Genomic DNA, 25,891 nt, shown 5'->3' on the forward strand with positions numbered 1-25,891 from the left:
ACGGACTGGCACCCCACTCTGCTCACCAAACTCTCCTCCTCTGGTATCCATAGAAATCCTCATGCATGGCTTGCCGACTTCCTCTCTGGTCAAACTCAATGTGTGGCCCTGAATGGATTTCTCTCATCTCCCCTTCCTGTTCAGGCTGGAGTTCCCCAAGGTAGTGTTCTGGGTGCTGTGCTTTTTCTGGTCTTCATCAATGATCTCTCCGACTCTCTGCAAAATCCTCTCTATCTCTTTGCTGATGACTCTCTACCGCTCCATTCCTTATCCTTCAGATCGGCAGTCTGCAGGCTCCTCACTCTCTGCAGACCTGGACAAAATCACAGACTGGTCAAACAAGTGGAACATGTCTTTCAATCCTGACAAATCTCACACTCTTACTATGTTTCTCTGAAAAGACCGAATGTACAACCCTCCCATCTACTTTCTCAACAATCCTCTTCAAGAAGTTCTGTCACTCAAGCTTTTGGGTCTCACTGTCTGCCATGATCTTTCCTGGGAAACCACATTTCCAAGCTGGCCTCCAAAGCCAGTCGCCGACTGGGCATCCTCCGTCGTGCGAAATCCTTCCTTGGCAATTCATAATTTGTGTTCTTTTCTCTTAACGATACTCCGCACATCCACTTTTGGTCTGAGAGGGTTGGCATTGGCATTTTCACCCTTTCCAGCCTTCGTTGCTGCTCTATGTTCATTACCCAGGTCTTGCTCCCATAAATCATAACACTTCTCACACATGCAGCATACACCTTTCCCTTCAGCTTCAACGACACTCCCCTCCTCGTCAGCACGCCACTTAGTTCCCGAAACTTCTTCCATGCACATCCCACTCCAGCAACCGTGGCCGAGTCTGATCCACCTTCTCCATTCAGCATGTCTCCTCGATAGAAAAATGTTTTCACACCTTCCAGCTTCACACCGTCTCCAAGATCCAACTCAGCATTTCCTCCATCTGCAGCTCCCTCGATGCACACCTCACACTTGAATGTAACTGCCACACTGGTTAATGACCCTCTCAGACCATTACATTTTTGATGAACCCACTCAGCGCACATTGTACATTGAATAGAGTTCACTCCGACACCCTTCCTGCACACAGCACACGGCCACTTCCCAGTTCTTTCCACCTCACCACATGCTTTACCACTTGCCATCACCGTCGATTTTCCGACATTCACCTTCAGACCTTTTGTCTCCATACATTCCTTCCACTTGTTCATCTTCTCCTTCAGTCCATCTATACTTTCCGCAATCAACACCAGATCATCTGCATACAACAACTCCCACGGTAAACCCTCCTTTACGTTCCGAGCCAGCACCTCCATCACAGCTACAAATAGTAATGGACTTAGTACCGACGTCTGATGCACTCCCACCTTCACCTCAAACTCACCACTGTTCCCGTCCTTCGTCCTTACAGCTCTGCGCGCTCTCTCGTACATTGCCATCACTACTCTGATCAACCATTCCTCCACTCCTAACTTCCTCAATGCCCATGTCGCTACTTTGCCTGGAACACTAACCAATGCTTTCTCCAGATCAACAAACCCAACAAACAACTTCCTCCTTTTCTCCATGTACTTCTCATGCAACTGCCTTACAATAAAAAGCGCATCTGTCATTCCTCTTCCTGGCATAAACCCAAACTGCATTTCGTCGATCTTCACTTTCTTCCTTATCCTCCTCTCCAACACCCTTTCCAATACCTTCATTCCATGCTCCAATAACTTTATCGCTCGATACGAGCCACAGTCCAGAGGGTCAACCTCCACACCTTCATTCTTGGTTGGTACTTCACCGCCGAGCTCTCCTCGCACCTTTCACCCTTATGTCGCAGACAACCAAGTGGTGCTGTGAAACAGCCTCCTCCCCCGGGATCACCTTTGTGTCCTGGAGGTGCCCCCTATCTCGTCTGCACACCATCAGGTTGTCAACGGTTGTCGTCGACCCACCTGAAGTGTATGTAACAAGCTTATTATACTCTTTCTGGAACTGAGTATTCCAAATCAACAAACCAGCTCCATCAGCAAACTCCAAAATCCTTTCACCTTCTCCATTCCTCACATCATATCTGTAACCCCCATGAACTCCCTCAAAACCGTCCATACTCCTTCCCACATGTCCATTTAGGTCTCCTCCTACCACAACAACTTCCTCATCTTTCACATTTTCCATCAGCTTCTCTATTGCACACCAAAACTTGTCCTCTTCATCGCTCCGACCAACCTGCGGAGCATATCCCGAGATGACGTTCACCAAGAGCTATCCAATCATCATTTTCACCATCATCAACCTTTCACTCACTCTTGTCACACTCACCACACTGTCTACAAACTCCTCAGAAAACAGGACACCAACACCATGCACGCCTTCCGGGCACCCTTGCCACACAAAGTTGTATTTTTGTCCCTGCCTACCCTTCACCATTCTCACACCACTTCCCTTCCATCTAGTCTCCTGTACACAACATATGTCCACTCTTCTTGTGACCAATACTTCCACCACTTCTCCTGATCTCCCTGTCATTGTCCCGACATTCCATGTCCCAAACCTCAGAAACCGATCTCCACGTGGGGCATCAGACATTTCGTCGTCATAAAAGGAGTGATTTCCACCCTTGCTTCGATCGGGTTCCCCACCTTGATTTTTGACAAGAGGGCGTGAGGTCCCCCATGGGGTATTTCGGGCTGTACCCTGCCCATATGTAATTGTCATGGTTCCCTTTTTGAGGCAATGTTTTATGGCCGGATGCCCTTCCTGACGCCAACCCTTTTTAGTCGCCTCTTATGACACAGGGATACCGTGTACCTATTATAAACCAGGGTACACACCGGCGATTTTTGCATCTCATTCTAAAAGCAATATGACCCAGGCTAGACAGCTCAGAGGTGTGTGTGTGTGTGTGTGTGTGTGTGTGCGTGTGTGTGTGTGTGTGTGTGTGTGTGTGTGTGTGTGTGTGTGTGTGTGTGTGTGTGTGCGTGTGTGTGTGTGCGCGCGCGCGCGCGCGTGCGTTTTGTTGTTGGTTATTATCTACATAATTTGGATTTTAGAAGGTGGAACGTAGTCCTCCCAGGACTCGAAGTATCCATCCTCGCTTTGGTGAAGGATTGCGGCTCATGGGCTAAGTTGTGAAGTTGTGTTGTTCTCAGAATTTTGTTCCAAGGGCTCTTTTCAGGACCAGTATCGTCACTGAGCCCTGTACAGCATCCAACTGTGGTTCATTTGTGGTAATGTTCCCAGGGATGGTTTTTGAGATCTCTGTGAGGTTCTTCTTTATCATTCCCGTTGCCTCAATTATCACTGGTACAATTTTGGAACTCTTCAGCTTCCAGAATCTTATCCTTTCATTCTTGATGTGCACTTGATTGAGTTCCATCAGGCCGCCACCTCCTTCTTTCCTCGGAACGTTCATCCTTGGGATGCGTTGATTTTTGTAGAACGTTTTGTGGATAGTGAGGAGTTTCTTCGTTTTGATATAAAGTTTTTTGATATCCACTTGTGGCCAGTTTACTATTCCGCAGCTGGAATGGAACACTGGTTCTGCTAGTTGTTTTATGTCTTTAATTTTTTTTCTTGGGGTGAGATATGTTTTCAGGATCAGCCTCGGTCTATGCAGATATTATTTGGTATTTGTTTTGCGCATTTTTATGATAAATGTTGGGCCCTCTTCTACTCCATGGTATCTGTAAGATGCTTTGTTATCTAGCTCCTGTATTGTTGTTTCAAGGTCAATTTTAGCTCATCTAGAACGAAGTTCAGGGGAGCTTATGCGATGGCTCGTCGTCCGTCCTTCAGTCCATCAGTCCGTCCGTAAACACTTGAAACTTCTTCTCCGAAACCGCTGATGGGATTGCGACCAAATTTGGCACAAATGATATTTGTTGTGTTGTAACTAAAGTTTATTAACGACATTTTAAAAAATCGGAGTCTAAGGGGAGTTACCGGGGTCAAAGTAGATCCAGGTTTGACACCCCCCCCCCCCCCCCCCAACCCCTCCAAAATAGGCATTTGCTTTTTCCTCTGAAACTACACACACTATTTCGATGACACTTGACCACAACCTTCATCACCCGTGATGTACCGAAGTTTGTTCATGGCACTAAGAAAATCAAAGTCAAAGGGGATCTATGGGGGGTTAAAGTGGGTCCAGGTTTGACCCTCCAAAATAGGTATTTGGTTTCTTTTCTGAAACTACACATACAATTTTGATGAAACTTGACCACAACCGTCATCACCTGTACTGTACTAAAGTTTGTTCACGGCATTTTAAAAATCTGCCCCTTTGGGGGTATACTGGGGGGTTGCCCCCCAAAATAGGTATTTGCTATCTTCTCAGAAAATATGCACGTGATTTCGATGAAACTTCACCACAACCTTAATCACCCATGATGTATCAATGTTTGTTCAAGGCATTAGATGGCTTGGGGTGTTAGGGGCTATTTGGGGTTGGGGGGAGAGGGGGTTGCCCCCCAAAATAGGTATTTTTTTCTTTGTTTGTTTAAAGTCTTATGATTGTGTTCGGCTGATTCTATATGCTGCCCTGTCTTCTAGCCACCATTGAAATTGGTTTAAAATACCCTTAGTCGGTGCAGTATACTGTTTATTCCACCAGGTGAGCGCCAGGGGTATTGGTTCACGAGTTATCAAGTGACCACTATATTCGTCATGGGTGTGCGTCTGTCTGTCTGTCTGTCTGTCTTCTGTCCGCTGCATAACTACCCGATGATATCATCCGATCTTGATGAAACTTGGGTGGGAGGTTGATATCATAATCTAGTTGTGTCCTGCCTCGAGTGGGTGTATTGCGCCCATTGTGGGTGGAGCGACGCCCGAAAAAGAGGTCTTTTTAGGGGGTAATCGAGTTTAAGCTACATCTTCTCCGAGGGAATTGGTGGAATCTGACAGGGGGTTCGGTATTTGGTTAGGCCTATGTCATGTGTCTAGCCCCACAGACCTCGATTTTTCATTTTCGCCCCAAGGTCAAGGTCACAAGGTCACGAATTTTAGAAAAGTTGATTTTTGATGGTTTTATTATATTGTTCGCTTCCTGATAGGGTGAAATGTCGTACATTATCTTATATTATCACATACATCATGAAATACAAGTTTTCCAACAAATTTCAGAATCTTTGACCTTTGAAGGTCACAAAGGTCAAATTTTCAAAGTTGTCGGAATCGAACCGAATTTTCGGTATTGTGTATCTAACTAACCTCATAACTGATTATGGTCCTGATTTGTTGCATCAATCGTCGATGATCGTGATGATCGACTTGATAGTCCGTCCTTTGTCATTGAATACTGCTCGCTCGTGAACCATTGTCGTCTCCTGACTTGTTACTCCTATGTTTATGTTGTCTGTTTTTTTTGGTTTACCTTGCACGAATGTACACTTGACACATTTGTCTCGTCCAAATTCAATTTGGATGTTCTTGGAGAACCATTTTACTATTTTTTGTTGTTCTGTCAATTTTTCGTTGTTCGGTGCAAAGAGTTTTAAAACATCCATGTATAGTGGATGTGTCACCTACCCTGTTTCTTTCGACTATTTTATTGGATGTTAGGGTGTATCTGTGACCTTGTTCATTGATGAGGTTACTTGGTGGGAAGGACAAAACAGAAGGGGGGGGGGGGGGGGAGAATTGATTATTTGGGGATTTATTTTGTATATTTGCATGCATTTTATCAACCATGAATGTGGGAAACTGTCAAAAGCTTTCTTATAGTCTAACCAGGTGGTGGACAATTTAATTATTCGAATTTTGCAATTTTCAAATATGTCCTTGTTCAGTAGTAGGTGGTCATTTGTTCCATGACAACCTCTCTTGCACATCCTTGTTGTTCTGCCTCTAAACCTTCTTGCTGTGTTTGGTGATGGTGTATCATTTCTGTGATGATTCCTGTCCGCAGTTTGTATGTTGTTGGTCGCCATGTTATTGGGCGGTATTTGTGAGGAAGTTGTTTCCTCCGATTTTGGGATGAGAAAGGTGTTCCCTTCTATGAGATACTCATCCACTGCCGTTTCCTCTTAGATCGGTTTGTTAAATGTCCTGGCGTGGTGATTCTGAAAGAATCAAGTTGTTTTAGCCAGAAATTTGGAATTCCATCTGGGCCTCGGCTTTTGAAGTTTGGCATTTTTAAAGTTGTTTTCTAATTTACTCTTCATCAATAATCACTTGGGGCATTTCCTCGAGATGTTGCTTCTTGTTTGGCATCCATTTCGCTTCCTTGTTATGTTCTTTTCGATCTTCAAAAATTACTTTCCAGAATTTTTCCACCTTTTCTTTTCCAGGGGGATTTGACACATTCTGCTTTTGTTTCCCCAATTCACAGTAGAATCTCTTTGGGTTACTTTCAAACATGTGGTTTTGTTTTCTCCTGTTGTTTCCTCCTTCAAAGTTTTTTTTATCTTCTTTGCTATCATTTCCATTTCGAGTGTATTTTCAGCACCCAAACACTCGAGGTCTATATCTAATTTTGTATGTGTTTTTTATTCTTTGGATTCTCTTTTTTAGTTTTGGGTTTATGTTTCCTTTCCTTAAGTGGTTGTGTGTGTGTGTGTGTGTGTGTGTGTGTGTGTGTGTGTGTGTGTGTGTGTGTGTGTGTGTGTGTGTGTGTGTTTTCTTTACTGTGAACACCAGCTTGTATTGACAGGAAATGATAGGAACTCATCACCTCATACACGGGTATTTGTCATATTTCCTATATTCTCGTGAGTCTGATTTACTTAAAGGAACACAACGAATGTGGTTCACCATTTTGAAATTACCACTCGAGCTTTTGTCTCATTGCTGAAAATAATTTTAAAAAGACAATTTGAATCACAGATTTTGCACGAGCAACGGCAGGTTAAATGTGATCAGTGAGCCAAACTGAATCACTGAAAACACACACACAGTACATGTGCAAAAGGCCTTGTTAGCATTCGCATGTCATTTCGAAAGTCACGTATTCTTACGATTCTAACTTGTACGTCGGCCTGCTTTTCGCTTGCTCTGCCTCTCCCGAATTAGTTTTCCCATCTCGTATTAGTCATTTAAAAATTAAAGAATTTGCACAATATACGACAGACATACTCATCCCTCTCCCTTCCCCCCTCTTCCCCCCAACCAAACAATGGTCCTTGGCAAGATGTCATTCACGTCATGAACCACCTTTAGAGGCCATTTTTCCCCACAGAGTAGGGGTTGGCCTTTTTTGAGCACCGTGATCCCCTTTTTCAAGCAATGTTTTATGGCCGGATGCCCTTCCTGCCGCCAACCCTGTTAGTCGCCTCTTGCGACACACAGGAAATTACCAGTGAACTGGTACTCAATTTGCCGACCTCGGAAGGATGACAGGCTGAGTCAACCCCCCTGGCGTTAATTCAGCGATCAAGCGGGATTCAAACCCAGGATCCTAGGATCCCAAGCCAGCACCCTAACCGCTAGGCCAACACCAGGTCCTCTAAAACCCTATACATTACATCGTCATTCACGTCATGGTTTTATGCAAATCCATTTAACATACTTGTGTCACCAGGAACTACTTGTCGGTGTAATTAACCTGGTGCAAAACATCAGCAAACATTTGTGTCGGGAATTAATTTATCATGGGACAACTTTCAAGGAAGAAGAGTGGCCTCTCAGACAGCAGCGCTGGGCGAATTGATGTAGAGGTGGTCTACCCCACAAAAACCCCTCATGTAGAACAATGAATCCCATACTCCAGGTCTTCCAGAAAGTGAAATGACAAAGAAAAATAACTCCCAGCTGAAAACTCACCCTTTCATCAGAATTGGCTCAAATTTATCCTGAACACCACATTAACATCTTCAGTATAATTATTGTAAAACTTTTCTTACTGATGTAATACAGTTTCCTTGCTCGGGAAGCATTCGGTGAAAACAAGATCGTAGACGGACATTTTTGTTGTTGGCCAATATGTTTGCACATTTACTTTACAGGTGCATTTGCCGATCAGGCTATGTGGGAGATGGCCAGTTTTGCTTTGGAACCCTCACGGACAGACTCGAAAAGCTGAATAGAGGGTTCAACAACCGCTGGAATGGTCAACTTTCCAATTCAATACTACTTTTCAGTAAGATATCTGCACAGACAAGTTTTTTTTGCAAACCATTAAGTATTACCACTATCAAGAAACATTTAAGTAACAACATATTTCTAATTTTATTTGTCTGTCAAAGCTGCCTCTTTTGGTTTTTAAGTTGTATTCTTTGTTCATTCTTGCACACTTCTTCAATAACAATAATTTATTTATGCAAACTCAATTGTTCATGTTTATCTCCTGAGACCCCTTTATAATTACATTGTCATTGTCATTCTTTCCATCTCTTCCCTAGATAAAGGGCTTCAGTGGATTCTCAATAACTTGGGCCCATTCACCATCTTTGTACCAGTGGATCAGGCTTTCAGGAACATAGATGTGAGTGTTGCTGATTTCCATTTTTCTTTGTATTCTCCATATTTCTGCCTTGCATTTTGCTCGACAACTTTTTCTAAAGCACGATCTCTTAGAATAAATGAGTTCAGTTAGGATAGGGATGCATGTCATGCTTAAATTGTGTAGGATTTTCTAAATGAAACAAAAACACAAAATCACAACCAACTGTAGATTTTAAGAACAAGAGCTCAGTCTGACGTTTTGGTCAAAGAATGTCTGTTGATTGCATCTCGGCCAGGGGTTCTTAACCTTTTTCCCTGTCGACCCCCAACGGATTGCCCACGATGTCCCCATACACCCCTCGTCAGACTGTTGACTGCCCAAGGCGCACCTAAGGTGCGCATAGATAGCTAGGGGGGACTGGGGGCATGTCCCCCTAGAATTTATTTTGATTTCTAGGTGCTCTGTGGTGCATTCTGAGGGGTGTTTTTACTTTAATTGCCAATTTTTTTGGATGAAAATTGGTAACTTATTACCCAGAAAATGGGCCAAGTTCGGGGATCCGTGCCTCATTACCAGTCCCATTAGGTTCCAGTGTGACTTCAAAATATCTCAATAGCTTAGTTTTACATATGCATAATTAGGAACAGAACAGGACAGAAAATCATTCGGATTTATCCCTATTTATTTCTTTGCTTGTTAACAAAGAAACAAAACAAACTAAACTTTCGGTCTCTCCGAAAAGACCGACTGGACAACCCTCCCATCTACTTTCTGAATAATCCTCTCCAAGAAGTTCTGTCACTCAAGCTTTTGGGTCTCACTATCTGCCATGATCTTTCCTGGGAAAACCACATTTCAAATCTGGCCTCCAAAGCCAGTCGCCGACTGGGCATCCTCCGTCGTGCGAAGTCCTTCCTTGGCACACCTGAGCTCCTCACCACATACAAGGCTTTCATCTGCAGCTCAATGGAATACTGTTCCCCCCTCTGGGCTGGTGCTCCTGCCTCACACCTAGCTCGTCTTCACGCTGTTGAAACCAAAGCGTTCAGAATCATTGGAATCTCCCGCGATGAAGCTAACTCCAAGGGCCTTTCACTCACCCACCGCAGGCAGGTTGGTGGTCTTTCCATCTTGTACCGACTCCTCTCTGGCCTTGCCCCCCCAGCTCTTTCTGGGCTCTGTCCCCCAAATATTCCTACAGGTCGCACAAGATCCCTCTTATGCACAAGATCTTATGCATCTGCAACCCTCTTATGGTTAAACTGCCAAAATCAAGACTCTCTGCTCACCTTCACTCCTTCATTCCTCTTTTCTCCCACCTCTGGAACAAACTCCCTCACTCTCTTCAATCCCACTCCACCCTCCAGGTCTGTAAAACAGCTGTTCACCACCATCTCTTATCTTCCCCCATCCAAAACCTTGATATTTTCTACCCCCGCTAATTTCACCCCAAATCCACTTTTTTGAAATACCAACTTCTGTCCTGGAAGTCCTTGGTGTCCTTGTGTTTTATACTTCTCCCACCCCCCCACCCCCCCTTCCCACGCCTCCTCCCCCCAAGCCCTCTCCATCCCACACATATCCGTGCTCTCAAATGTTGTGTTTGTGTGCTTCCCCTTCTCTCCCCATCTTGTCTTCTGCTCCCTCTCTTTTATATATCTTGTTTGTCTGGTTGATTTGTTTGTGAAATAAATGTTAGCTCTTTCACGAGCCTCGATTCAGTATCCAAAAAAAAAAAAAAATACACGCAAATTTTATGCAAGCCGTTTTCCTAATCTAGTGAGATTGTTGCTGATGTTTTCGTGTAATCAGAATATGGAATCTGGGCACAGTTCGTGACAACGCCACTTTCATATCATCGAACACCTCAAGTCGATTTCTCCACTTTGATTTCAGGTTCAATAATGCAGAGAAACCTGTTTCACAGAGATACGTAGTTGTGAAGGGAACCAACACATTCATTGCCTTCTTCGCCAAGCTAGGGTAAGCTGCTATCTGCTCACACCAAAACTGCTTAAAATCCAGCCCAGCCTTTCCGAAAGCAGCTTTCTTTCTTTGATCTTCTTGGAACTCGATCAAATCATCCTTCACTAAATCGTTGTCACTCGTCGTAGAAATATCAAATGAGAAAGGGTTCTGGAGCCAAACGGATTCCGTGCTAAGATCATCAATATCTGAGAAGTAACCCTCAAAATTGGTGCTTAGGACTTTCAAATGGTCCTCGACTTCTGGAAGTATTTCCCCAGGCAATGCCTTTTCATCTTCTCCATGAAGAAGGATATCGCCAAGGATTGGAAAGTTCGCCATGTTTCCGCTTTCAACACGGCGACTCCAAATAGGTAATTTCTTCGTGAATGCCACCAACTTTCCCCTGGCTTGAATAATGTCCACATCCCTTCCCTGCATCGACATGTTCAAGTCATTGAGGTGACCGAAAATATTGGCCAAATATCCCAGGCTAACAATAAAATGCTCATCTTCAAAACTGTTCACAAGAGGGGATTGTTGATGCCTGAGGAATTCGAGAATTTCTTCCCGATGTTCCACTACACGTGCGAAAACACGACCACGAGATAGCCAACGTACCTCTGTGTGGTACAGTAAAACACAATGTTCCGCCCCAATCGCATCACAGAATTTTTGAAATAGCCGATGATTTAATGCCCGTCCACGAATAAAGTTGACTGTCTGCACGACTATTACCATCACTTCTTTCAGTTTCTTTGACAACGTTTTGGACGCCAAGGCTTCGCGATGTAGAACACATCACTACTCACTTGTTTTGCAAATGTTTTCACCGGAATCAAATTGAGAATGAGGTCGTAATTGCCGTAATTGCCGATATTCGGTTCTTCACCTGATGTCCTAATGGCCTACAATCTCACGTAATGTAGGGCCTACATTACGTGACAGCACATTGGCATAGTGTGAACTTTGACCCGCCCTAATCGCTATGTGAATGTTCTCATTGTCATGTCAATCATGCATTGTAATCGCATGCATACGCCCGGGGCGTATAGTTGATTTATTCGAATTTTAATAGAAAATTGAATTTATATTTGTTTGAAATAAAATTATACAAATATAATTTGTTTTGAAATATATATATTTATATTTAAATATATATTTATTATATATTTAAAGTTGATATTTCATTGAATTTATTACAATTTATTATTATAATTTATTACGAGTCCCATACCCCCAGATTTTGGTCCCCATACCCCAAGTTTTGAACCCCAGATCTAGGCCATCCCAGCCAGAATGTCAAAGGAGGCCACATGAGACAGCAGCAAAATGGTTGCACATTAAATGGTTAGACGAACCTGTTTCGAAGAATTGCATCACTAGGTTAACAAGTCATTCCCTAACAATGTTTGATCAAGTAGAAAATAATGCACCGGCATTTTCTGTTGTTTTTAAGCTTTCTAGGTGACACAAAAGGAGATGTTATTGTTTTAAGTGATGTGTATCATCAACAGTATTTTGGAAGGACTCTTAAGGAGCTGATCAACACTCGACAGATGTCTAGGCTCAGGTTCATCGAAGTGTTACTTATGCACACTTTATAAATCCAGGAGAGACTGGCAGGTTAACAAACTAACAGAGTGATGGAAGAGAACTGGTAGATAATACTCCCACAGTCACATTCTATCAAAGTCGGCGCATCCATGTTCATTACCATATACAGGTTGATAAAATAACTGTGATTATATCCCATGAGATTAAAATCACACTGAACTCGAAAAAACTTTAAGGGTCTTTCAAGACTGCAGATGATGCTAATGAGACAACCCCAAGAGCAAAGAGTGGCAGGGGAAACACGTTCTCTGGAGTGATGAATCACGCTTCACCATCTGGCAGTCCGGCGGACGAATCTGGGTTTGGCGGATGCCAGGAGAACGCTACCTGCACAAATGCATAGCGCCAACTGTAAAGTTTGGGGGAGGAGGAATAATGGACTGGGGCTGTTTTTCATGGTTCTGGCTTAGTTAGTTCTTAGTTCCAGTGAAGGGAAATCTTAATGCTACAGCATACAATGACATTCTCGACGATTGGGTGCTTCAAACTTTGTGGTAACAGTTTGGGGAAGGCCCTTTCCTGTTTCAGCATGACGATGCCCATGTGCACAAAGCGAAGTCCATACAGAAATGGTTTGTCGAGATCAGTGTAGAAGAACTTGACTGGCCTGCACAGAGCCTTGATCTCAACCCCATTGAACACCTTTGGGATGAATTGGAATGCCAACTGCGAGCCAGGCCCAACATCAGTGCCCGACCTCACAAATGCTCTTGTGGCTGAATGGAAGCAAATCCCCGCAGCAGTGTTCTAACATCTAGTGGAAAGCCTTCCCGGAAGAGTGGAGGCTGTTATAGCAGCCAAGGGGGTGGGGGGGGGGGGGAGCGACCAACTCCATATTAATGCCCATGATTTGGGAATGAGATGTTTGACGAGCACATGTGGGTGTGATGTTCGGGTGTCCACATACTTTTGGCCATGCCGTTTTAAAGTAAAATTTGTGATAACATCCATGGAGTTAAACACAGTATACTGCCCAGTCTCTTTTTCTATGCCCGCCAAAGCGAAAGGTACTCCAGACCAATGGAAAAATATGTGACTTCATGTTCCGCGCCATCCCCGAGATTAATCATTAGACCCTGCGAAAGTTCACCTTTCCCCACACACATGAGCATTATTAACATGTAATCATAATCGTTCTTCAGTTCCGATGTTGATCTTGCTATAAGCATTAACCATTGCAGTGTTTTTATGTTAAACTATATACCATTCACTGTTCACCTATGTTTGGTGATTACACCATGCCAAACAAAATTAGACAAGACATACCTGAAATGATGAATACTGACTCATTCCTTGTGGTTTTCATCCTCTAAAAGCCTATACATTACATCCTCTATTTTGCATTCATAATATGTGTGAACTTGTGTAAATTTCAAGAACCCAAAGCATCAGGGGACTTTATCATGTTTACAGGTGAATGCACTCCTGGCCAATGCAAGCTTCGCAACATTCATAAGCAGACTCCATATTGTGCCTGGAGAGATCACCATGAAGGACCTACAAACAATGGATTCTTTATACTCAATGACTGGAGATATGATCAGCATCTCACATCGTGACAGGGTAAACCTCAGGATTAAATGATCTGTCATACTGAGCCTGTAAATTATCTTTCCCCAAAATTTGTCTGTACAATAACTATTCCAAGTTTGTTGATTATGTACATGAAGCGATGCCTAAATAATTGTGCCATCCTTTGGACGGACCATCCTCTGCTGGCATTATGCGTCGATGTTAACATCCCCAGATGTCTTTCAGTGAAGAGTAAGTGAGTTATCGCCATCACTCTGAACAAATTCAATATCATTGCCCAAACGTCAGGTGTTTCCAATCGGTTCGTGAAACACTTGGACCAATGTTTCTCCTTAAGCCAACCCTGTCTGTCCGTCCCAGAACTACTCCCTTACTTTTGGGGCTAGCCCTACCAAACTTTCATCCCAAAACATTTTGTTTTTTTGACTTTTGGGCTCCCACATAACAAACCTCGCTAGTTATTTCATATGCAGCCTGGGGCTGCTGGTTGCATCATTTCTGGGAGCATGGCTGTACTGCTGATGTAGTGCCCCTTGCTTCCAGAAAGCAGGTACTCATTTTGCCAACCTCAGACGTATGACAGTAGTGGTAATAGTTGCTGTAATGGTAGTAGTAGTTGTAATAGTAGTAATGGTCGTAGTAGTTGTAGTAGTAGGTGTAATAGTAGTAGTAGTTGTAATAGTAGTAATGGTAATAGTAGTAGTAGATATAGTAGTAGTAGTAGTAGTAGTAGTAGTAGTAATAGTTGTTATGGTGGTAGTAGTAGTAGTAGTAGTAGTAGTAGTAGTAGTAGTAGTAGTAGTAGTTGTAATAGTAGTACTTGTAATAGTAGTAGTAGTAGTAGTCGTAATAGTACTAGTAGTAGCTGCAGTAGTTGTTTTAGTAGTAGTAGTCATCTCACATCTCACCTGTTATTGTTTAACGGCAAGACAGGAGCTCGAACTCAAGATCCTAGGATCTTAAGCCAGCCACCTTAACTGTTAACCCTGTATGGGCTGGAGGGCAAAATACACCCCCTCCAACTAAAGTTTATGTTAACTTCCAAACCACCACTGATTCACTATTCATAGCTCATCTGTTGCTGATGTGCAGCTGATTAAAATAGCCCAGCCCTGATAGGGTTAATAAGCTAACACCAGGCTTAGCCAACCTGAAAATAAGGTGGGATAATGTGGGGAGTAGTAGTAGTAGTAGTAGTAGCAGTGGTAGTAGTTGTAATAGTAGTCGTAGTATGAGTAGTAATATTAGTAGTCCTAATAGTAGTAGTAGTAGTAGTCGTAGTAGTAGATGCAATAATAGTAGTAGTTTTTTTTTTTTTTTTTTTTTTTTTTTTTTGTATACTGAATCGAGGCTCGTGAAAGAGCTAACATTTACTTCACAAACAAATCAACCAGACAAACAAAACACACAAAAAGAGGGAGCGGAAAACAAGATGGGGAGAGAAGGGGAAGCACACAAACACAACATTTGAGAGCAGGGAGATGTGTGGAAGGGAGAGGGCTTGGGGGGAGGAGGCGGGGGAAGGGGGGGGGGGGTGGACGGAGAAGTATCAAACACAAGGACACCAAGGACTTCCAGGACAGAAGTTGGTATTTCAAAAAAGTGGAATTGGGGTTAAATTAGGGGGGGTAGAAAAGATCAAGGTTTTGGATGGGGGAAGATAAGAGATGGTGGTGAACAGCAGTTTTAAAGACCTGGAGGGTGGAGTGGGATTGAAGAGAGTGAGGGAGTTTGTTCCAGAGGCGGGAGAAAAGAGGAATGAAGGAGTGAAGGTGAGCAGAGAGTCTTGATTTTGGCAGTTTGACCATAAGAGGGTTGCAGGCAGATCTTGTGCGACCTGTAGGAATATTTGCGGGACAGAGCCCAGAGAGAGCTGGGGGGGCAAGGCCAGAGAGGAGTCGGTAGAATATGGAAAGACCACCAACCTGCCTGCGGTGAGTGAGTGAGAGGCCCTTGGAGTTAGCTTCATCGCGGGAGATTCCAATGATTCTGAATGCTTTGGTTTCAACAGCGTGAAGACGAGCTAGGTGTGAGGCAGGAGCACCAGCCCAGAGGGGAGAGCAGTATTCCATTGAGCTGTGGATGAAAGCCTTGTATGTGGTGAGGAGCTCAGGTGTGCCAAGGAAGGACTTTGCACGACGGAGGATGCCCAGTCGGCGACTGGCTTTGGAGGCCAGATTTGAAATGTGGTTTTCCCAGGAAAGATCATGGCAGATAGTGAGACCCAAAAGCTTGAGTGACAGAACTTCTTGGAGAGGATTATTCAGAAAGTGGATGGGAGGGTTGTCCAGTTGGTCTTTTCGGAGAGACATCGTAAGAGTGTGAGATTTGTCAGGATTGAAAGACATGTTCCACTTGTTTGCCCAGTCTGTGATTTTGTCCAGGTCTGCAGAGAGTGAGGAGGCAGCAGACTGCCGATCTGAGGGATGAAGAATGGAGCGACAGAGAGTAGAGTCATCAGCAAAGAGATACAGAGGATTTTCAAGAGAGTCAGAGAGATCATTGATGAAGACCAGAAAAAGCACAGGGCCCAGAACACTGCCTTGTGGAACTCCAGCCTGAACAGGAAGAGGAGATGAGAGAAACCCATTCAGTGCCACACGTTGACTACGACTAGAGAGGACGTCCGCCAGCCATGCGTGGAGATTTCCATTGATACCAAAAGAGGAGAGTTTGGTGAGCAGAGCGGGGTGCCAGACCGTATCGAAGGCACGTGATATGTCAAGGGAGACTGCTCTAATTTCCTGTTTGGCATTGAGGACCTCCATCCATTGTTGAGAAAGCAGAAGCAGCATGTCCAGAGTAGAGTGTCCAGGTCTGAAACCAAATTGATGATCAGAGATCAAGCCATTGGAGAAGAGGAAAGATTTCATATCTGAAGCAATGATGGAATCCATGACTTTGCTGATAATTGGGAGAAGGCTGATTGGTCTGTAGTTGCTGGGATCTGTTTTTGCACCTTTTTTGTGCAAAGCGGTGATGTTGGCAGATTTCCAAGCAGATGGAAGATGACCTTGAGCAAAAGAGAGGGTGAAGAGAACAGAGAGAGGGAGTGAAAGAGCGGAAGAACAGGATTTTAGGACCGGTGGGCTGATGCCGTCAGGTCCAGTTGCAGAATCCGAGTCGAGGGTTGACAGAAACTTTTCCACCTTGTCAGGAGGAAAGGACACAGAGTCCAGGAGCAGCTGGGTACGACTGGGTACGGTGGGTACAGAGAGGGATGGGTTTGGGACAGAAGATTTAGAGGCAAACACAGAGTTGAGGCATTCAGCTTTTTCACGCGCGGAGTCAGCCGTGTGGCCATTTGAGGTGAGGGAGGGGATGGAGGGGGAACAAACACCAGAAACAGATTTGACCAGACGCTAGTAATAGTAGTAGTTGTAATAGTAGTAGTTGTAGTAGTAATCTATCTATAATTCCAGTAATCTCTGTCTGTCTGTCTGTACGTCTGTACGTTTGTTTGTTTGTCTGTGACCGCTGTTTCTCGACAACTACCGGTCCGATATACTTGAAACTTGCCAGGTATATTGCTGGGGACCCGAGGATGTGCCTTTTCAAGGTTTCATATTAATCGGACAATTACTTACCGAGCTATGTCCAAAAAACGATTCAACCAATCAGAGAGCAGCGAACGATCGCGTGTGCCGAACGTGGCGGGCACACTCTGCCTCGGATGGCACATTTGAGAGCGTATTCATTTATTTCACGTTTGCAAACTATGTTGGCGTTAAACTATGTTTTACAACTAATAAAACCGAATTTGCGATTCATTCGCTTTCCTGCGCGTTTGTGCACGCGATGGCGATTTCTTTACCAAACTCCGGAAGCCGTTCGCTTTGGACCAAACCATTGCATGTAAATAGAGGGGGGGGATTGTCACCGTACTCGCAAGCCGTTCGCTTTGGACCAAACCATTTCATGTAAATAGAGGGGGGGGATATAATTTTAGATATAGATATAGTACGGGCAATGCCCTAGTAGTAGTAATGGTAGTAGTAGTTGCAGTACTAGTAATAGTAGTACTACTACTAGTAGTAGTAGTAGTAGTCGTAATAGTACTAGTAGTAGCTGTAGTAGTTGTTATAGTAGTAGTAGTAGTAGTAGTAGTAATTGTAGTAGTAGTAGTAGTAGTTGTAATTGTAGTAGTAGTAGTAGAAGTAGTAGTTGTGGTACTACTACTATTAGTAATAGTTTTAGTAGTAATCTTTGCAATAGCAGTAGTAGTAGTAGGCGTTCTAATAGTAGTAGTAGTAGTCTACATCTTTCTTCATATCAAAGTGCAAATGCTGCTTGATGAACAGCAGCCATTATAATGCTGCTTGATGAACACTTTATAGGTACTTATAGTAAAGGTATTTGTAAATCATCAAAAGGTTATACAATCAGAACTTATTCTCAAAGCATGCGCTTCCAAATTTTTCCTGCTGGTTTGTTATTCAAACTGATCATTTACACATCTAGACTGAAGCAACAAATGTAGATAAGATACGAGCTTATGAAAACAGATTTCGTTAAGATTATAACATTTAAATTTTAAAGTATATTTATTTATAACTAGCCGAAAGCACCCGGCGTTGCCCAGGTTCTTTTTGAATGAATTTACTGCTATACTTCAGCTTTTACTCACGGCTGTAGACGATTGACTACTATAATTCAGCTCAGCTTTTAATTGTGAAATGGGCCCAGCCCGGCCAATGCGGCCTCGACCGACCTCGCCACCTAGCCGATAACCTTCCCGGGGCCCGTCCCAACATTTTTGGTTCTTTTTTAATGAATTTACTACTATAATTCAGCTTTTACTCGCGGCCGTAGACGATTGACCACTATAATTCAGCTTTTACTCGCGGCAGTAGACGATTGACTACTATAATTCAGCTTTTACTCGTGGCCGTCGACGATTGACTAATATAATTCAGCTCAGCTTTTAATTGTGAAATGGGCCCAGCCCGGCAGATGCGGCCTCGACCGGCCTCGCCACCTAGCCGATAACCTCCCGGGGCCCATCCCAACATTTTTGGTTCTTTTTGAATGAATTTACTACTATAATTCAGCTTTTACTCGCGGCCGTAGACGATTGACTACGATAATTCAGCTCAGCTTTTAATTGTGAAATGGCCCCAGCTCGGCCGAGGTGGCCTCGACCGGCCTTGCCACCTAGCCTATAACCTTCCTGGGGCCCGTCCCGACATTTTTAGTTCTTTTTGAATGAATTTACTACTATAATTCAGCTTTTACTCGCGGCCGTTGAAGATTGACTACTATAATTCAGCTTTTACTCGTGGCCGTAGAAGATTGATGACTACTATAATTCAGCTTTTACTCGTGGCCGTAGAAGATTTACTACTATAATTCAGCTCAGCTTTTAATTGCGAAATGGGCCCAGCTCGGCCGAGGTGGCCTCGACCGGCCTCGCCACCTCGCCTATAACCTTCCCGGGGTCCGTCCCGACATTTTTTGTTTCAGAGGTTTCCTACTATCTTTTACCATTCAGGAGATTAGCTTGAGCAGACAAACAAACAAACAAAAACTTTCTTTTATATATATAGAAGATAGATAGATAATTGTTGTTTCTGTAAGCCCATAAAATATCGAAATATCAATGTATTCACCATACTCCATGTAGCATGCACAAAAGAGACGAGACTACTACTAATGTTCCATTAAGCAGAGGTAAACTACCTGCAGGTTTGGTAGTTAACACCCATGGCAAGTTCAGCATCTATTCTGAAGAGGAAATTAAATGTCAACTGAAATGGGATGGAAAATTGCAAATGCAACAATATAAGGTTAACAATCCAATTAAAATTGGACAAATTGTCTATGTAACCATTATCATTGGAATGATGGAGTGTGTCTTTTTGTAACCAGGACCAAATGGTATATCTAAACTTTCCTGCTTCATGCTCTCAAGCCAAGATTCTTCAAAACGACATCGTGGCATCAAATGGATTGATGCACCTGATCGACTGCTTGGCCAGTGGAACACCAACATTAGCAGAGGCCAAAACGGTACATCTGCAATGAAACTCACTCACACCGCAAGTCCATCATTACCTTGACCTGCACCTCAAGGTGTTCTATTTCGGAATCCAGAAAATAGAGTTATGCTAAAGGGTTTGTGACATTATCACATGATCATGGAACATCACAGTCCTTTAGATTTTCTTTAACTCATTGATTTTAGTGAAACTTTCTGCTTATCATATTAATTAGGCTTCCTTATAATAAGGTTCCCACTGGAAGCCGATTGTTCTTGTAAAGATCTATATAATAATAGCGTAAGGACTCGACTTTGTTATCCCTTTTACGCCGCACCCAGTGACCCGATGCCCACGGCACTAATGGATTTACGATCTACGAACCGCGCTCTTTGTTTATCACGTACAGCCATACTCGAAAAATCTGAATTAGCCGACGTTGGGGCCCAAAAGCATCCGATTAACTGCCGATACGACGCCATCTTACGACGCCATCGTATTGGCGTCTGCTGGGCGAAGGCAAAAGCAAGCCGTCCACTGAGTGGACAATCCAGAGCATGCATTTGTGCCGGTGTCGTCGATCGTTGTTCATATACACACTCTTCATTCTCATCTTTCTTCCTAACTCTTACTCGGACAAGCAAATCCCCTATGCCATCCATAATGGTACACTCTATCCATACACCACATCCTCCCTTCCGTGGATGTTCCACGGGTTTCGGCTAGTTATTATTATTCTCACTAAATTTGTGGAAACAATTACGAGAAAACCGTTATAGCTAGCTCCACGAAACTTTAACTTATTATAGATACAAATGTAAATTAGTGCATCACGAATTTTGTTTTTGCAATTTTGACACATTGGCTGCCATTACCTATGATGTAAAAAAAAAAAAAAATTTTTTTTTCTTTTTTTACCTATGATGTCATAAACTTTAAACATCTTCTCCAGAACTGCTGAACGGATCAATGTGAAATTTTACAAATATGATCGATTAGCCATGGGGATAAAAGTTTGCAAAAACTAAAACGCAATTGGTCACGTGGTTTGGCAGCCATATTGGATTTAAAAATAAAACTTTAAAAATCCACATCTCCGAAACCACTTATCCGATCAATACGAAACTTGAAACATATGTTTATATACCGATTGGGTGGGGTGGGGGGGTGGGACATTTGCAAACTATGATGTCATCATTCATGTGGTTTGGTGGCCATCTTGAATTTAAGCAAAAAATTAATTGATCTTTTCCAACTAACGGATCAATGCGAAATATCATGCATATGATGAACTACTGATGTCCGGAAAATGTTTTTAAACATTGATGTCATCAGTCATGGGGTATGGCGAACATCTTTGATTTAAGGAAAACCTTTAAACATCTCTTTCTCAAAGAACTGTTGAACAGATCAATATGAAATTTCATATCTAATAGCAACTCTCCATGAGGAAAAATGTTTCTATGACATCAGTCACGTGTTATGGCAGCCATCTTGCATTAAAGAAAAAATATATTTGAAAATATATAACTCCAGAACCACTCAACGGATCAATCTGAAACTTCATACATATGATGGACTACACATGATGATTTTTATTTGTAAACTACGACATCATCAGTCACATGGTATGGTGGCCATCTTGGATTTAAGGGAAAAAATGAAAATATATATCTCCAGAACCGCTTAACCGATCTAAACCAAACTTTACAGATATGATGAACTATCCATGAGTAAAACTTATTGAAAATGATGATGTCATCAGTCATGTGGTATGGCAGCCATTTTACCTGGAAGCATATCATCACTTTTCTACTAGTTATATTTGTTGTCTCTCTCTACTCTCTCTCCACTTGTATAATTATACAAGTAATTGTTTTATTCTTGTATCCAACAGCAACGACTTCTTGCTGTCATTTCGAAGTACAAGCAATTCAGTCATTTCCGAGCCCTGTTGGAGGTAAGGCATTCTCTAGTGGTAGCTAATTTACAGTAGTTCATGGATTTTTATGCCTATATACAATGTGATGAAGGTATTTGAAATTCAGGGTGAGACTTTATAACAGTGAAGCACCACATCACACAATAAATCCGCATCACTTTGGTGATTTTTTAAATGCTGATTCAGTGCAGAATGCAGGAGTGTGTTAGCATTACACGTGATCACTGATGAAAAGGACACAAATTACAAGCAGGGATTCTGGCCACTGTATATGAGAGTGTGTGGCAGACTGTAAGTTCCTGAAATTCCCTGGTAGACAGAAACTGATCAAATTTTTGGTTGGAAGATAGCCATTCTAGCAACAATCTTCCTCAAATGTTTATATTAGTTTATGTTTAATCTACCATTCAAAGTAAACATAAAATTAGTTGTGCATGATTACCTCCACCTGCAAAGATCATGTCTGTCTGTCTGTCAGTGAGCAAAATATCTCAACAAGGTTATGGAGGGATTCGGACAAAATTTGGTGGACAGGTTGGGTGTGTGACAAGATCGAATCGATTCGATAAAGATCCAGATCCGGATCCGCATACAATAAATTCTTAATTTTAAAAGTGATTCTTTACCATTGAGAGATGGGGTCAAAAACGATATAAAACAGGATATATCAAAAGGTTCTGGATGAGTTATGTCAAAACTTGGTGGAGGAGTTGGGTAGGTCACAGCAAGCCAATTAGATTTTGGTTGAGGTCCGAATCCAGAACCGACCTCTCGGTGGGATACAAAACGTAAATTGTTCAGCCTGGCAGAGGCATGCTCTCTACAAGATGTCTCTTGGCAAGGGTTAAAATCCTGGATTGGGTCATTACTCTGATGCAGGATACTCGACTGAGGGTGCAGAAAATTGGAATTTCTTCAGGATGCTGGCGATCACTTGCTTATTCATCACGGAGGACACTGAAGGTTCTAAATAACGTCCACCGACTACTGCTAACAGACGGATAACCAATCTAACATCCATCCGATGAATGACGCACACACTGTAGGCCCAACAGAAAATAACACCCATCACAATTAGGTAGTACAACGAATTTGGTGACTTTCTGGTCATTCCAAATTGATCCCACAATCTCACTATGACCTTTTATCAAAGATCAGTAAAGGGAAGATGAAATAGACTAGATGGATTTCTGAGAAATGTGAAAGTTAGGTGCATGTTTGGGTAAAAGTTGGGAACCTCACTTTTTAACATAATTAGGGTATGCTGAATTCGATTAACCCGGTTCCCTAGCCGAATTTTGAGTTTTTGACCTTCTAATTAGCATAAACAAACTGGCTGCCAAATTGCCATTTTTGAGCAATTTCTTTGAACAAGCATTTATGTATCATGTATATACATGCAGCTCTTTTACTTTAACTTTACAACTTTTACCCCAAAATGCACCTAGAAGTTTATACATGGCCTTTTTTCATAAATCAGTGTAGTCTAAAAGTAAAATAATGTTTCACAAATTTGTCTTGTAATTACATTTGTTTATAGGTCAAGTACCGTACAATCAAAAATTGCATTTGTTTATACGAAAAATTGCAATTCGACCAAAAACTATTGACATGATTTTCAATTGCTGCAGCGAAAGAAAATTGTTTATGGACGAGTGTATATACGTTCAGACAAGTGCCCTGTGTTGTGCAATGCAAGGAATTTGTCATGCAGAGTTTGAACAATCCAAAATTGCATTTCAAAAATTCGCAAATGATAGTATGTGGATCCAGATTTCCTGAAACAATATTGTCACGTGGACAGCCCCCACGTTAACTGCTCAATCAAATCACAACCGTAATTGCCCCGGCAACCGTAAAGGGCAGGGATCCCACGGTTGACCATAGTTTGAGTGGGAATGATACCTAACCAGCAATTGGCATTTTTTAAAAATGGTTTCTGTACCCTATCGCAAATTAAAGATTACAATTAACTAATTTATTCCTCCAGAGGTTCTCAATTATTTGAATTGTCCATATGCAGGAAAAGTGGCTGGAAGGCATGCACCCAGACTTAAGAAATGTAAATAATTTAATGAATGCACAGGACAACAAATATGGAACAGAATCCTAAGATGAAGTCACAATACACTAAATAATCCGGATACTTTAATAACAAAAAAAGGAAAATCTTTATGGGCCCACACACACGCACACACATGACAAACATTTCCGCATAAGTGGACGAGATTATTGTCAGCTGGTGGGAAGTGGGAAGTCCCAGATTGGAAAGCATGTGGCCAGGCAGCTTGTGCAGACTTAACTTCCGAGTAGCAGAGACGTAGGCCAAGCTGACCATTGCCACCAGTGACCAAGAGCTCAGCCGCTCAACAGATCCAAGCACTCTCCTCACTCTGGTCACAAATACCGATTGCCTCTCTTATAGACCCCCTCTCCCTTCCTTGCCACCAAAACGTCAACATCAGCACCACCAGGGCACTAGCCAATGTCACACCACACACATGCACAGCAACAGCATCTTGCCCAACAAGATTATCATAATTACACCAATGAGCATCATGGCCACCTGCTTTGCTTGCTGCTACTCAGAGACAGCCTTGCCGGAGGGCCCGCCTCTCTCCAGCAATATGTCAGTTAGCCTGGCAATTCCTCCTCTTCCCTTGTCTGGCCTGGTGTTGGCTTAGTGGTTAGGGTGCCGACTTGGGATCCTAGAATCCTGGGTTTGAATCCCGGTTGATCGCTGAATTTACACCAGGGGGGTTGACTCAGCCTGTCATCCTTCCGAGGTCGGCAAATTGAGTACCAGTTCACTGGTAATTCCCTGTGTGTCGCAAGAGGCAACTAACAGGGCTGGCGGCAGGAAGTGCATCCGGCCATAAAACATTGCTTCAAAAAAGGGGACCACGGTTGGCTCAAAAAAGGCCAACCCCTGCTCTGCGGGGAAAAATGGCTTCTAAAGGTGGTTTTCTTCCTTCCCTTGGTGTGAAGAAGGGGGAAGAAGGGTGGAAAAGCATGCCATGGCATGAATGTGGGGAATGCTCAGAGCATATATCTCTCTCAACTGACTGCCACCTGGTTCAAAACAAAACACATGTGATAAGACATCCTTAACCTCTCAAGTTTAAAGTGGGACAAAGCCCGTCTTGTATGGGTCATGCACCAGACACTTATCCCGAACATGTATCCTTATTATATATTCATAAGTACTTTTAGCTACACTCACAAAAACGGTATTAAGGCCTTAAATTCTAACTACATGCTCCTACCCCATAAATGTAATAACTTTGATTTTTGGAAATAATAATATATTTCACATATTTACATCCAGTGGAGTGCCTACAGAAACATCTGCAATCTGATAATATTGTTATTTACATCCACAATACCTTCTGTGGACAGGTCATTACATTGACAATTTGTTATACCAGGACTCGATCCCCTACCCCTGCTCATCCTCCCCCAAAATAAAAACTGGATAAGGATAATATAAATAAAGTCTCCCTCTCACATTCAGGGCGTCCAAGCATTACATGTCCTAAAACATATATAGTTTATACATTTAACTTTATAAAGTTCAACCTGTCGTGCCAATTTACCTTTGATGGCACATAGTGACATGGCCAGAATAGAGTATCACTTAATTTCTCTGTAATCGCTCAAAGTATTTTGATAAAGGCAAAAAGATTTTTTTTATGGCATAGCCCTTCTGGAACAGCATTTGTTTGTTTGTATGTATGTATGTGTATATGCATGTATGTATGTATGTATTGTTATGAATTTTGGGTGAGTGATATTGTTGGAACCCATCTGTGGATCGGCCCCATCGGCCGATGGGTCTGACCCGTTTGGCGACCCATCTGTGGATGCATGAGAAATGACAATGCAGACCCATCGGCCGATGGGACCGATCCACAGATGGGTTCCAACAATATTGTTACGGATTCGTCACTTCCATTGTTGTGGTTTTCATCCACTGTAAACATTTTTGATTCCATGTACTATTATTGTTGTCGTTTGAGGGAAATAGATATTGCTATTTTCAAAAGGAAAAAAAGTTAATGTTTTAAATGAAACCGGAACCGGACGACAAAGAAGAAGAGGAAGATGAGGAAAAGAAGACGGAGCGAGTGAGTCAGAGAAGAAGCATAGTTGCTTTGCAGTCTGGAGCGAACGTTGGCGAGCAAGAGTCACGAGTGAACTTTGGGTTTCCCAGGAAAGGGATTCCTGTGACAGAGTTGTTATCGCTGTGACAGATCAACCTGCGTGTCAGGTTTGGCGGTGGATTCCGAGGAGAATCATCGTCATGCCGTTACGCCTCGAGAACGGGCCGTCGGCCATTTTGACTCGTGCGCTTTGCGCATCGCGCAAGGTCTTTGCTTCGCTTCAACCATTTTCACCGCATTCAGACGTTTATCTGGTGTGTGTGTGTGTGTGTGTGTGTGTGTGTGTGTGTGTGTGTGTGTGTGTGTGTGT

The 25,891-nt window shown here is 42.8% G+C and overlaps 1 protein-coding gene across 1 annotated transcript in view; it reads left to right on the forward strand.

Annotated features, from left to right (window-relative positions):
- Positions 1-25,891, forward strand: part of STAB2 (stabilin 2) — a 290,004-nt gene that overhangs the window by 22,448 nt on the left and 241,665 nt on the right. The window contains exons 10-14 of the mRNA XM_078775203.1: positions 7,944-8,077; positions 8,340-8,422; positions 13,379-13,528; positions 19,367-19,507; positions 21,374-21,436. Of these exons, the coding sequence (XP_078631329.1) occupies positions 7,944-8,077; positions 8,340-8,422; positions 13,379-13,528; positions 19,367-19,507; positions 21,374-21,436 (571 nt within the window). The remainder of the gene's footprint in view (positions 1-7,943; positions 8,078-8,339; positions 8,423-13,378; positions 13,529-19,366; positions 19,508-21,373; positions 21,437-25,891) is intronic.

The sequence above is a fragment of the Myxine glutinosa genome, chromosome 4 (genome assembly GCF_964187855.1).
Source record: "Myxine glutinosa chromosome 4, kmMyxGlut1.1, whole genome shotgun sequence".
Taxonomy (NCBI): domain Eukaryota; kingdom Metazoa; phylum Chordata; class Myxini; order Myxiniformes; family Myxinidae; genus Myxine; species Myxine glutinosa.